This window comes from Cebus imitator, unplaced genomic scaffold (genome assembly GCF_001604975.1).
Source record: "Cebus imitator isolate Cc_AM_T3 unplaced genomic scaffold, Cebus_imitator-1.0 Scaffold235, whole genome shotgun sequence".
Lineage (NCBI taxonomy): Eukaryota > Metazoa > Chordata > Mammalia > Primates > Cebidae > Cebus > Cebus imitator.
In genome coordinates, this window is record NW_016107550.1 from 2,865,243 (window position 1) to 2,877,110 (window position 11,868).

General features: G+C 50.9%; 1 protein-coding gene across 3 annotated transcripts in view; it reads right to left on the reverse strand.

The window, feature by feature from the left end:
- The window catches only part of NLRP12 (NLR family pyrin domain containing 12), a 32,122-nt gene that overhangs the window by 15,235 nt on the left and 5,019 nt on the right, over positions 1–11,868 (reverse strand). For all 3 annotated transcript variants that reach the window (XM_017497912.2, XM_017497915.2, XM_017497910.1), the window contains exons 2-4: positions 7,385–7,465; positions 4,714–6,415; positions 1,925–2,095 (exon numbers count right to left, since the gene is read on the reverse strand). In XM_017497912.2, coding sequence (XP_017353401.1) covers positions 1,925–2,095; positions 4,714–6,415; positions 7,385–7,465 — 1,954 coding nt within the window. The remainder of the gene's footprint in view (positions 1–1,924; positions 2,096–4,713; positions 6,416–7,384; positions 7,466–11,868) is intronic.

Here is an 11,868-nt window from a genome sequence, read left to right on the forward strand (position 1 = left end):
AGTAGAGACGGGGTTTCACCATGTTGACCAGGATGGTCTCGATCTCTTGACCTTGTGATCCACCCGCCTCGGCCTCCCAAAGTGCTGGGATTACAGGCTTGAGCCACCGCGCCTGGCCCTTCTTTTTTTTTTTTAAGACGGGGTTTCACCATGTTGGTCAGGCTAGCCTTAAACTCCCGACCTCAGCTGATCTGCCCGCCTTGGCCTCCAAAGTGTTTGGATTACAGGAGTGAGCCACCACGCCCGGCCGAAAGAACTTCTTTTAGCTGAGAGTTCATTTTTAATTTATATATATATATATTTTTTTGAGGCAGAGTCTTGCTCTGTCACCCATGCTGGAGTGCAGTGGTGCAATCTCGGCTCACTGCAACCTCCGTCTCCTGGGTTCAAGCAATTCTTCTGCCTCAGCCTCCTGAGTAGCGGCAATTACAGGATCCCAGCACTATGCCTGGCTAATTTTTATAAATTTTAGTAGAGACGGGCTTTCTCCATGTTGGCCAGACTGGTCTTGAACTCCTGGGCTTAAGTGATCTTCCTGCCTTGGCCTCCCAAAGTGACGGGATTACAGGTGTGAGCCATCATGCCTGGCCAATATATTTATTTCAAAACAACATGTTGTACATGATAAATTTTACCTGTCAAAAGCAACAAAAACAATATGAAGTGTGGTGATGCTTTGTAGTCAGAGAAATACATTCACAGAAGTTCCCCTTAAAGAAATTCAAGGCTATGTGTGGTGACTCAACCCTGTAATCCCAGCATTTTGGGAGGCGGACGTGGTGGATCACTTGAGGTCAGGAGTTTGAGACAACCTGACCAACATGTGAAACCCCATCTCTACTAAAAATAAATCGGCTGGGTGTGGTGATGCATGCCTGTAATCTCAGCTACTGGGGGAGGCTGAGGCAGCAGAATCACTTGAACCATGGAGGTGGAGGTAGCTGTGAGCCAAGATTGCATCACTGCACTCCAGCCCAGGTGATAGAGCGAGACTATCTCAAAAAATAAAAAAACAGTTGGCTAGGCACCGTGTCTCACACCTGTAATCTCAACAGTTAGGGAGGCTGAGGAGGGAGGATCACTTGAGGCCAGGAGTTCGAGACCAGCCTGGGCAACATGGTGAAACCCCGTCTCTCCAAAAAATACTAAAATTTTTTGGTTGTGGTTGCACATGCTTGACTCCCCATCTCCCCGTGAAGCTGAGACAAAAGGATCGCTCGAGTCCAGGAATTTGCAGCTGCAGTGAGTGAGTGCCACTGCACTCCGGCCTGGGCGACAGAGCACATCTGTGTCTCAAAAATTAAAAAAAAAAAGTAAAAGAATCTGGAGGCAGACACAGCAGGATGAGCAGGTGAAGACAGAAGGCAGTGATCTGTAGGCCTGGGAGAGGGGCCTCAGAAGAACCCAATCTGCCCACACCTTCACCTTGGACTTCCAGCACCCCCCGCCTTCCCACCTTGAGAAATACATTTATGTGGTCAAAGCCACCGTCTTTGGTGCTTTTTTTTTTTTTTTAGACGGAGTCTCAATGTATCACCCAGACTGGAGTTTACTGACACGATCTCGGCTCACTGCAACCTCTGCCTCCCAGGTTCAAGTGATTCTCCCACCTCAGCCTCCCAAGTAGCTGGGATTACAGGTGTATGGTACCACACCCTGCTAATTTTTGTATTTTTTCATAGAGGTGGTGTTTTGCCATGTTGGCCAGGCTGGTCTCGAACTCCTGACCTCAGGTGATCCGCCGGCCGTGGCTTCCCAAAGTGCTGGGATTACAGGTGTGAGCCACCATGCCCTGCTTTGTGGCACTTTTTAATGGCTGCTCTAGCCAACGAATACACCATCCCATGATACAATGTTTGTGACCAAGCCCCATGAAAGCCCAAGGTGGGGACCACCAGAAAGTCCCAGACCAGCCCGCACTCACCTCAGGTTCTGAAGTTTGCAGTTGTGGTGTCTGAGTCCTTGACAGAGCAGCTTCACCCCCCGGCTGCCCAGGGCATTGCGGTACAGAGCCAACTCAATCAGGTTCGGATTGGTGCAGAGGGCCGAGGCCAGATGTTCACTGTAGGCGTCCAGCAGAAAGGTCCTCTCCGGTCTGCATGGAGGAAAGACAGGCCACTCTCTGTTGTTACTGGGTGCTTGTCAATATGGCCTTTTTATGTCACTTCACAGTTTATGAAGCATGCTATTTTTTTTGAGATGGAGTTTTGCTCTTGTTGCCCAGCCTGGAGTGAAATGGCACAATATCAGCTCACTGTAACCTCTGCCTCCCGGGTTCAAGCGATTCTCCTGCCTCAGCCTCCCAAGTATCTGGGATTATAGGCATGTGACACCAGGCCTGGCTAATTTTGTATTTTGTTTTTAGATGGAATTTTGCTCTTATTGCCCAGGCTGGAATGCAGCGGCGTGATAGCTCACTACAACCTCCACCCCCCGGGTTCAAGCATTTCTCCTGCCTCAGTCTCCTGAGTAGCTGGGATTACAGGCATGAGCCACCACACCTGGCTGTTTTTGTATTTTTAGTAGAGATGGGGTTTCACCATGTTGGTCAGGCTGGTCTCGAACACTCGACCTCTGGTGATCCACACACCTCGGCCTTTCAAAGTGCTGGGATTACAGGCATGCACCACTACACCCGGCTAATTTTTGTATTGTTAGTAGAGACAGGGTTTCACCATGTTGGCCCAGCTGATCTTGAACTCCTGGACTCAGGTAATCTGCCTGCTTCGGCCTCCCAAAGTGCTGGGATTATAGGTGGCAGCCACTGTGCCTGGCCGAAGCATGCTATCTTTTAATTTTTTTTTTTTTTTTGCTGGGGCGGGGCAGGCGGAGCATGGGGAGGGTCTTGCTCTGTTGTCTAGGCTGGAGTGCGTGGTGAGATCAAGGCTCACTACAGGCCTGACCTCCTAGGCTTAAGCAATTCTCCCAAGAAGCTGGGACTACAGGTGTGCGTCATCATGCCCAGCAATTGTTTTTAGAGGTTGGGGTCTCCTTATGTTGCCCAGGCTGCACCTGGCTCTATCTGAAACTCTGAATCATTAATTAGTTGGTTTACTTGTTTGTCTCTTTATTATCGGTCTCTGTTCTCATTAGGATGGGTGCTCTGTTGGGAGCAGTGGCTTATTCACACTGTTTTCTGTCTACACAAGATTGTTCGGTCCACAGATAAAAGGGACATAGAGCTGGGCACAGTGGCTCTCACCTGTAATCTCAGCACTTTGAGAGGCCGAGATGTGTGGATCACTTGAGGTTACGGAGCTTGGTTACTCAGTCTCGAAGAAGGGGGCGAGGCAGATCACAAGGCCAGGAGATTGAGACCATTCTGGCTAATATGGTGAAACCCTCTCTCTACTAAAAATTCAAAAAAATTAGCCGGGTGTGGTAGCATGTGCCTGTAGTCCCAGCTACTTGTGAGGCTGAGGCAGGAGAATTGCTTGAACCCGGGAAGCGGAGGTTGCAGTGAGCCAAGATTGCGCCATTGGACTCCTCCCTGGGTGACAGTGAGAAAAAGGGACTTAGTAATGTTTGTTGAGTGAATAAATTCTCTTTGATATCGACATCAATTTAGCCCCAGGGGGTGGTGTTTAATCTCTACAGTGACAGTATTGATACTTGGGGCCAGAGGGAGTCTTCTGTGTATTGTAGGACATTGGCAGCACTCCCAGCCTTTATCCACTAGATGTCAGTAGTGTTACTTGCTTCCCAGTTGTGACAACCAAAAATATGTCTCCAGATAACTGCCAAACATCAGAGCAAAATCTAGTTGAGAGGCAGTGGTCAAGAGCATGAACCTCGAGACCAAGGTGGGCGGACCACTTAAGGTCAGGAATTCAAGACCAGCCTGACTAACATGGCGAAACCCTCTCCACTAAAATTACAAACATTATCCTGGCATGGTATGGTGGTTGGTGCCTGTAACCCCAGCTACTGGGGAGGCTGAGACAGGAGAATCGCTTGAACCAGGGAGGCAGAGGCTGTAGCAAGCCGAGATTATGCCACTGCACTCCAGCTTAGGAGACCAAGAGAGACTTCATTTCAAAAAGCAAAAAAAAAAAAAAAAAAAAAAGCTGGACATGGTGACTCACGCCTGTAATCCCAGCACTTTGGGAGGCCCAGGCAGGCGGATCACCCGAGGTCGGGAGTTTGAGACCAGCCTGACCAACATAGAGAAACCCTGTGTCTACTAAAAATACAAAATTAGGCCGGGCGCAGTGGCTCATGCCTGTAATCCCAGCACTTTGGGAGGCCGAGGCGGGTGGATCACGAGGTCAAGAGATCGAGACCATCCTGGTTAACATGGTGAAACCCCGTCTCTACTAAAAATACAAAACATTAGCTGGGCATGGTGGCGCGTGCCTGTAGTCCCAGCTACTCAGGAGGCTGAGGCAGGACAATTGCCTGCACCCAGGAGGCAGAGGTTGTGGTGAGCCGAGATCGGGCCATTGCACTCCAGCCTGGGTAACGAGCGAAACTCCGTCTCAAAAAAAATACAAAATTAGCTGGGAGTGTTGGTGCACGCCTGAAATTCCAGCTACTCCAGAGGCTGAGGCAGGAGAATCGCTTGAACCCGGGAGGCAGAGGCTGCAGTGAGCTGAGATTGTGCCATGGCACTCCAGCCTAGGAGACTGAGAGAGACTTCGTTTCAGAATGAAGGAGTCAATGAATGCATGCATGCATGCATGCATGAACCTGAGCAGCCCCAGAGATACTTACAGCTGCACCAACAGCGTGTGGGTCCCTGCAGAGCACCTAGCCCGGTCTTCCCTGTCCACGCTGTATGTGGCGCCATACAAGTGCAGCACCTGGGCGCTCCTGCAGTTCTTCAGGCAGAACGAGGAGACCATGTGCTCCATCATGGAGGCGATGTTGCTGACCACGATCACCTGGAAGTGGCTGAGGGCCTGCTGGATAAACTCCTCCTCCTGGATCTCGTACAGGCAGCTGAAGAACTCCAGGGAGCCCTGCTGCAGGGTGGAGCCGGTGCTCTGCGCTTTGCTCTGGATCCACTGCAACAGCTGCGTCTTGATGTGCGGCGAGACCTTCCAGCAGAGACCCTTCTCCAGGTGGCTCCTGGTCTCCTCGTTCAGCAGCCCGAAGAGGAAGCGGATGGTGAGCGCCAGGAAGCTCCTTTCTGAAAACTCGTACTCGGCCAACAGCCTGTTAACGTCCTGCTCTGGGCCTGCCACACGCTCGCCCTCGTCCAGGAGATAGTACATAGCTGCGAAGAATTCCTGGAAGCTCAGGTGGATGAAGCTGTAGTACCTCTCACAGTTGATGTCCTTCTGGAAGATGTTCATGTTGAGGAAGGCGGACACGTCTGCCCCGTCCAGGCCATGCCTGCGGAGGTCCTGCTCCTCAAACAGGATTTTCTGATTCCAGAGCCCGTCTGCCGCCAGGGAGCACAACCCTCTCTGGTTGGGTGGGGGCTGGAGGTGCGGGGTCCCGGGCTTGGGTTGCATCAGACTCAGCAGGTAGAGCATGTACACCGCAGTGGTGGTCCTGGATGTCTGTCTCAGCAGCCCCCCACTCTCCAGCTGCTGCTGGAGGCAGGTGCAGACCACCCAGCACACCAGGGGCACGAAGCACATGGTGAAGAGAGGCTCGTTGTCCCTCACGTAGTTGAAGACGTGGCCTGCCTGCTCTGCATTTTGAAAATACTTGTAGAAGTACTCCTTCCTCTCCGCCTCCGAGAAGCCCAGGATCTCCACGTGCCTGGGGTGCTCCAGCAGACGGTGGAGCTTCTCCAACGCTGTGGGCCTCGTGGTGATGAGCAGAGATAGCTCAGAGAGGAGCTTCTTCCGAATTAAGCTGCTAAGGAGCAGTTCCGTGGGCCGTTTCTCCTCCCAGCAGAGGCACCAGGGTCCCTGAGGATCGTGGAAAGAGGGCTTGAGCTCATCGAAGCCGTCGATGATGAAAAGGAGACGCTCGGGAACGCGCACTAGCTCCCGCAGAGGCGCGCTGGGCTCCGGCCAGCAGCTGGAGATGAGGTCTCGCATGCTGCGTTCCGCGGCACTCTGGTTCAGCTCCCTGCAGTTGATGTAGAAGAGATAATCAAACCTGCCTTGGAAGAGCTTCCCGTCCGCCCAGTCCAGCATCACCTTGTGAGCCAGCATGGACTTGCCTATCCCCGCCGCCCCTTGCATGACCACGGTGCGCGGTGGCTCGGGGCGCTCCTCGTCTGGCTCAAAGAGGGTTTCTATCTTGATGGGGCTGGTCTGGTGTCCCACGGTCCTCGCGTGTTCCCGGCCCGTGTCCAGAAGCTGCTGCTGGGCCCGCATGGGGTTTGAGTGCTCCTTCACCAGCAGGAGCCGAGTGTACCGGTGGCTGAGGTTGACACATTCCCCTAGGCGCGCATTGCGGTCTTCCATGAGCCGGAATTTCCTGCGGACGTAATCCCTGTAGGTTTCCTGGGGATCTAGGGGAGAGGAAGGAAGGTTTTGTGGAATACTCATCAGCAACCTCTAATGAGTTCATGAGGAAAAGTACTCCTCGTCTGGGTCAAAGAGGGCATGTGCCTGTAGTCCCAGTTACTTGGGAGGCTGAGATGGGAGAATTGCTTGAATCCAGGAGGTGGAGGTTGCAGTGAACCGAGATCACTCCAGCCTGGGCAACAGAGCAAGACTCCTCAAAAAAACCATGGCCTAGCACCCACTTGCTCCCCAATATCCTTGAGACAGTTTTCAAAAAGGAACCGGAGAACCTTAGTCCTTCTTTGTAAAGATCTTCCCTTTTCACCCCACATGGTGACTCAGGCCTGTAATCCCAGCACTTTTGGAGGCCAAGGTTGAGCAGATCACCTAAGGTCAGGAGTTTGAGACCAGCCTGCCCAACATGGCGAAACCCCATCTCTACTAAAAATACAAAAGTTAGTTGGGCATGGTGGTGTGCTTCTGTAGCCCCAGCTACTCGGAGACTGAGGCAGAAGAATCACTTGAACCCAGGAGGTGGAGGATGCAGTGAGCTGAGGTCGAGCCACTGCTTTCCAACCTGGGCGATAAGAGCAAAACTCTGTCCCAAAAAGTAAAATTAGGCCAGATGTGGTGGCTCACACCTGTAATCCCAGCACTTTGGGAGGCCGAGGCTGGTGGATCACAGGGGTGAAACCCATCTCTACTAATAAAAAATTAGCCGGGCATGGTGGTGAGTGCCTGTAATCCCAACTACTTGGGAAACCGAGGCAGGAGAATTGCTTGAACCGGGAGGCGGAGGTTGCAGTGACCTGAGATCAGCCCACCACACTCCAGCCTAGGCGACAGCATGAGACTCTGTTGCAGAAAAAATAAATCGTGCCATCTGTGCTTGGCCTAGGCTCCATTGGGTCATCAGCTTTGTGTAGATTACACATGTAGATTACATACATGTAGGTACCTGGCTTGAGGCTCACCTTTCTTTGGAGTGGCAGGAGAGACTTCCAGAAGGCATGTTGACTGGTTCCCAAGTGAGGATGGGCCACCAGGTGGGGTATCTGAGAGAGAAATTGTGGAGGATCAGCTGGCATGCATCTGGCTAGGAGCACTGTGGTATTAGGCTCGGTCACATTAAAATGCCTCCATAACCCCCTATTCACCCACGCCCCGGAATGTTCAGTAGCCACTGCACAGGCCATGTGTGGGGAACAGCTCACCCCTTGTTCCCTGTAGCCCACCCTCCTTCCTGGGTGCCCCTCATGGTCATTGGCACCTCCATCCATCCAATCAGTCTTTTTTTTTTTTTTGAGAGTGAGTCTCACTCTGTCACCCAGGATGAAGCACAGAGGTGTGATGTTGGCTCACTGCAACCTCCACCTCGCAGGTTCAGTGATTCTTTTGCCCCAGCCTCCCAAGTAGCTGGGATTACAGGCGCACAGCTAATTTTTGTATTGGCTGGTCTCGGACTCCTGACCTCGTGATCCGCCAACCTCGGCCTCCCAAAGTGCTGGGGTAACAGGCGCGTCCGGCCCCAATCAGTCTTTTTGATGGAAGTTCTGACTCAGTCCAGACTCCTCTCTCATCAGCTCTCGGCTACTTCTCATCCAACTTCTTTTCTTTGCTCTGTCACCCAGGCTGGAATGTAGTGGTACAGTATACAATACCTTGGCCCACAACAACAGCTATCTCCCAGGTTCAAGCGATTCTCCTGCCTCAGTCTCCCAAGTGGCTAGGATTACAGGCCTGTGCCACCACACCCGGCTAATTTTTGTATTTTTAGTAGAGACATTGTTTTACCATGTTGGCCAGGCTAGTCTTGAACCCCACCTTGGCCTCGTAAAGTGCTGAGATTATAGGCCTGAGCCACCAGGCCCGGCCCATCAGCCATTTAAAAATACACATACATTGGGCACCAACATTACCCAGCCATTGTTCTAGTCACTGGGTACATAGCAATAAACAAGACATGAGGTTCCTACTTCAGGGACCTTATATTCTAATGGTGCAGGGAGCTCAGCACATCAAAAATAAACACTTTGTCGGTGGTGGCTCATACCTGTAATCCCAGTACTTTGGGAGGTCAAGGCAGGCAGATCACGAGGTCAGCAGTTCAAGACCAGCCTGACCAATATGATGAAACCCCCTTCTCCACCACAAATACAAAAATGCTGGGCAAAGTGGCTCACACCTGTAATCCCAGCACTTTGGGAGGTCAAGGCAAGTGAATCACCTGTCAGGAGTTCGAGACCAGACTGGCCAACATGGTGAAACCCCATCTCTACTAAAAATACAAATATTAGCCAGGCATAGTGGCATGTTCCTGTAATCCCAGCTACTGGAATGCTTAGCAGGAAGATTGCTTGAACCTGGCAGGCAGAGGTTGCAGTGAGCCGAGATTGTGCCATTGCACTCCAGCCTGGGTGACTGAGACTCCATCTCAAAAAAAGAAAAAATTCTTGCCAGGCCTGGTGCCTTGCACCTATAATCTCAGCACTTAGGGAAACTGAGGCAGGAAGATTGCTTGAGTTCAGTAGTTCAAGGCCAGGGTGGGCAAGATGATGAGACCCCAACTCTCCCAAAAAAATTAGGCTGGATGCAGTGGCCCATGCCTTTAATCCTAGCACTCTGGGAGGAGGCCAAAGTGGGCAAATCACTTGAGGCCAGAAGTTCGAGACCAGCCTAGTCAACATGGCGAAACCCTGTCTCTACTAAAGATAAAAAAAATTAGCTGGGTGTCATGGTGCCTGCCTATAATCCCAGCTACTTAGGAGGCTGAGGCAGGAGAATTGCTTGAACACAGGATGGGGGCGGGGGTTGCAGTGAGCTGAGATTGTACCTCTGCACTCCAGCCTGGGTGACAGAGTAAGACTCCATCTCAAAAAAAAAAAAAAAAAAAAAAGGTGGTGGTGGTGTACACCTGTAGTCCTGGCAGGAGGCTGAGGCAGGAGGATTGCTTGAGCCCAGGAATTCAAGGCTGTAGTCATGAGCTATGATCACAGCCTTGCAGTCTAGCCTGGGCAACAGCAAAACTCGGTCTCTTAAAAAGATTTTTTTTTTTTTTTTAATCAGAGTCTCACTCTGTACCCCAGGCTGGAGTGCATTGGCTTGATCTTGGCTCACTGCAACCTCCACCTCCTGGGTCCCGGTTCAAGCAATTCTCTTGCCTCAGCCTCCCAAGTAGCTGGGATTATAGGCATGTGCCACCATGCCCAACTAATTTTTCTATTTTTAGTAAAGATGAGTTTTCACCACGTTGGCCAGGCTGGTCTTGAACTCCTAACCTCAGCCTCTCAAAGTGTTGGGATTACAGGCATGAGCCACTGGACCCAACAGAAAAATATTTTTTATTTTTATTTTTTGGTAGAGATTAGGTCACAGTATGTTATCCAGGCTGGTCTGGAACTCCTGGCCTCAAAGATTCCTCTGAACTTGGCCTCTCAAAGTCTTGGAAATACATGTGTAAGCCATTGTGCCCAAGCCAAAAAAGGTTTTTGTCTGGATATATCATAAGATTCTACATGTCAGTCCTTCCTTAGCATCTTTGGTCCTGAGAAGACCCCTGAAGTCCTAAGTGTGAGTGCCTATGCTCTCACCTGATACGCTGCCCACCCAGTGGGAAAGGCTCCCCACCTGGCTAGTTCTCCTGTCAGCTGACCCAGCCGCACCCCGTCTGGTACTCACTCTGACAAGTTTTCACCGCCCTGCTGGTTGCTAGTCCGTGAAATGATTCACGAAAGCAAAGCACATCCTCTTGCCAGAGCCAGGAAGCACCCTCATTACTACACAGCCCACCTCCCACAGCCCTCTAGCTTCATGCTGTTCCCATCTGCAATTCCTGTGCCACCCTTCTGGCATATGAGACACCTTCCCTGTGAGTCCATGCAACTAATAAACTGTTGTCTTTCATCTGCTCAGTGCTGGCTCTGGTATGTTCAGTCATCTCACGCTATTTTATTACTTATTTTTATTTAGAGACATAGTCTCACTCTGTCTCCCAGGCTGGAGTGCAGTGGCACGATCTCAGCTCACTAAAACCTCCACCTCTCGGGTTCAAGCGATTCTCCTGTCTCATCCTCCTGAGTATCTGAGATTACAGGCACCTGTCACCACAACTGGCTAAGTTTTTTAGTAGACAGGATTTCACCATGTTGGCCATGCTGGTCTCGAACTCCTCACATCAGGCAATCCGCCAACCTTGGCCTCGCAGTGCTGGGAATACAGGGGTGAGCCACCGCTCTGGGTCTAAGTTTTTTTTTTAAAGGTAATCCTTGAAAATTGCAGCTGAGGCTGGGAGCGGTGGCTCACACCTGTAATCCCAGCACTTTGGGAGGCCGAGATGGGTGGATCACGAGGTCAGGAGATCAAGACCAACCTGGCCAACATGGTGAAACCTGGTCTCTGCTAGAAAGCTACAAAACTTAGCTGGGTGTGGTGGCGCATGCCTGTAATCCCAGGTACTCAGGAGGCTGAGGCAGAAGAATTGCTTGAACCCAGGAGGTGGAGATTGCAATGAGCTGAGATCATGCCATTGCACTCCAGCCTGGGCAACAAGAGTGAAACTCCATCTCCAAAAAAGAAAATTGCAGCTGAGACAGGCTTCAGAGATGTTCTCCCTCAGTGTTTCCTAAACATGCTGTGAGAACCACCCACATCCAAATGCAGATTCCTGGTGCCCCAGACCTGCTGGATCAGAATCTGTAGGGTTGGGGGGTTCTTGGGTTCCCCATTCTCCACAAGGGTCTCGAGAGACTCTTACCCATAGTAACATGAGAACTGCTGATCTCCTCTGATGCCCTTTGTTTTACAGATGGAGACAGAAGCCCAGAGGGGTACATCAATTCTCTGGCATCACACAGACAGAAAGAGCAAAGCTTGGCTAGGTGTGGTGGCTCACACCTGTAATCCCAGCACTTTGGGAGGCCAAGTCAGGCAGATCACGAGGTCAAGAGATTGAGGCCATCCTGGCCAACATGGTGAAACCCCACCTCTGCTACAAATACAAAAATTAGCTGAGCATGGTGGCGTGTGCCTGTAGTTCCAGGAGGGAGGCTGAGGCAAGAGAATTGCTTGAACCCGGGAGGCAGAGGTTGCAGTGGGCCGAGATCACACCACTGTACTCCAGCCTGGGTGACAAGAGCAAAACTCGATCTCAAAAAAAAAAAAAAAATAGCAAAGCTAGACATCTGCCTCCCTGGGAACACTGAGCTGTGAGCTGCCTCTCAGTACAGTAAACATATGCTGTCCAGAGAAAAATGCTCACCCGCTTACCAAATTGTTATGCATTGTCCATGCTGGGAGAGATTGAGGCAGAAGAGGGAAAGAAGTGGGACTTTACTTTTTATTCTATATTTGTACATTGTTTCCATTTCATAAAATAACTATGTGACACTTATATTTAGATATGATTATGCAAAATGACAAGTAAGTACATTGATACTCTTTTTTTTTTTTTTTTTTGAGA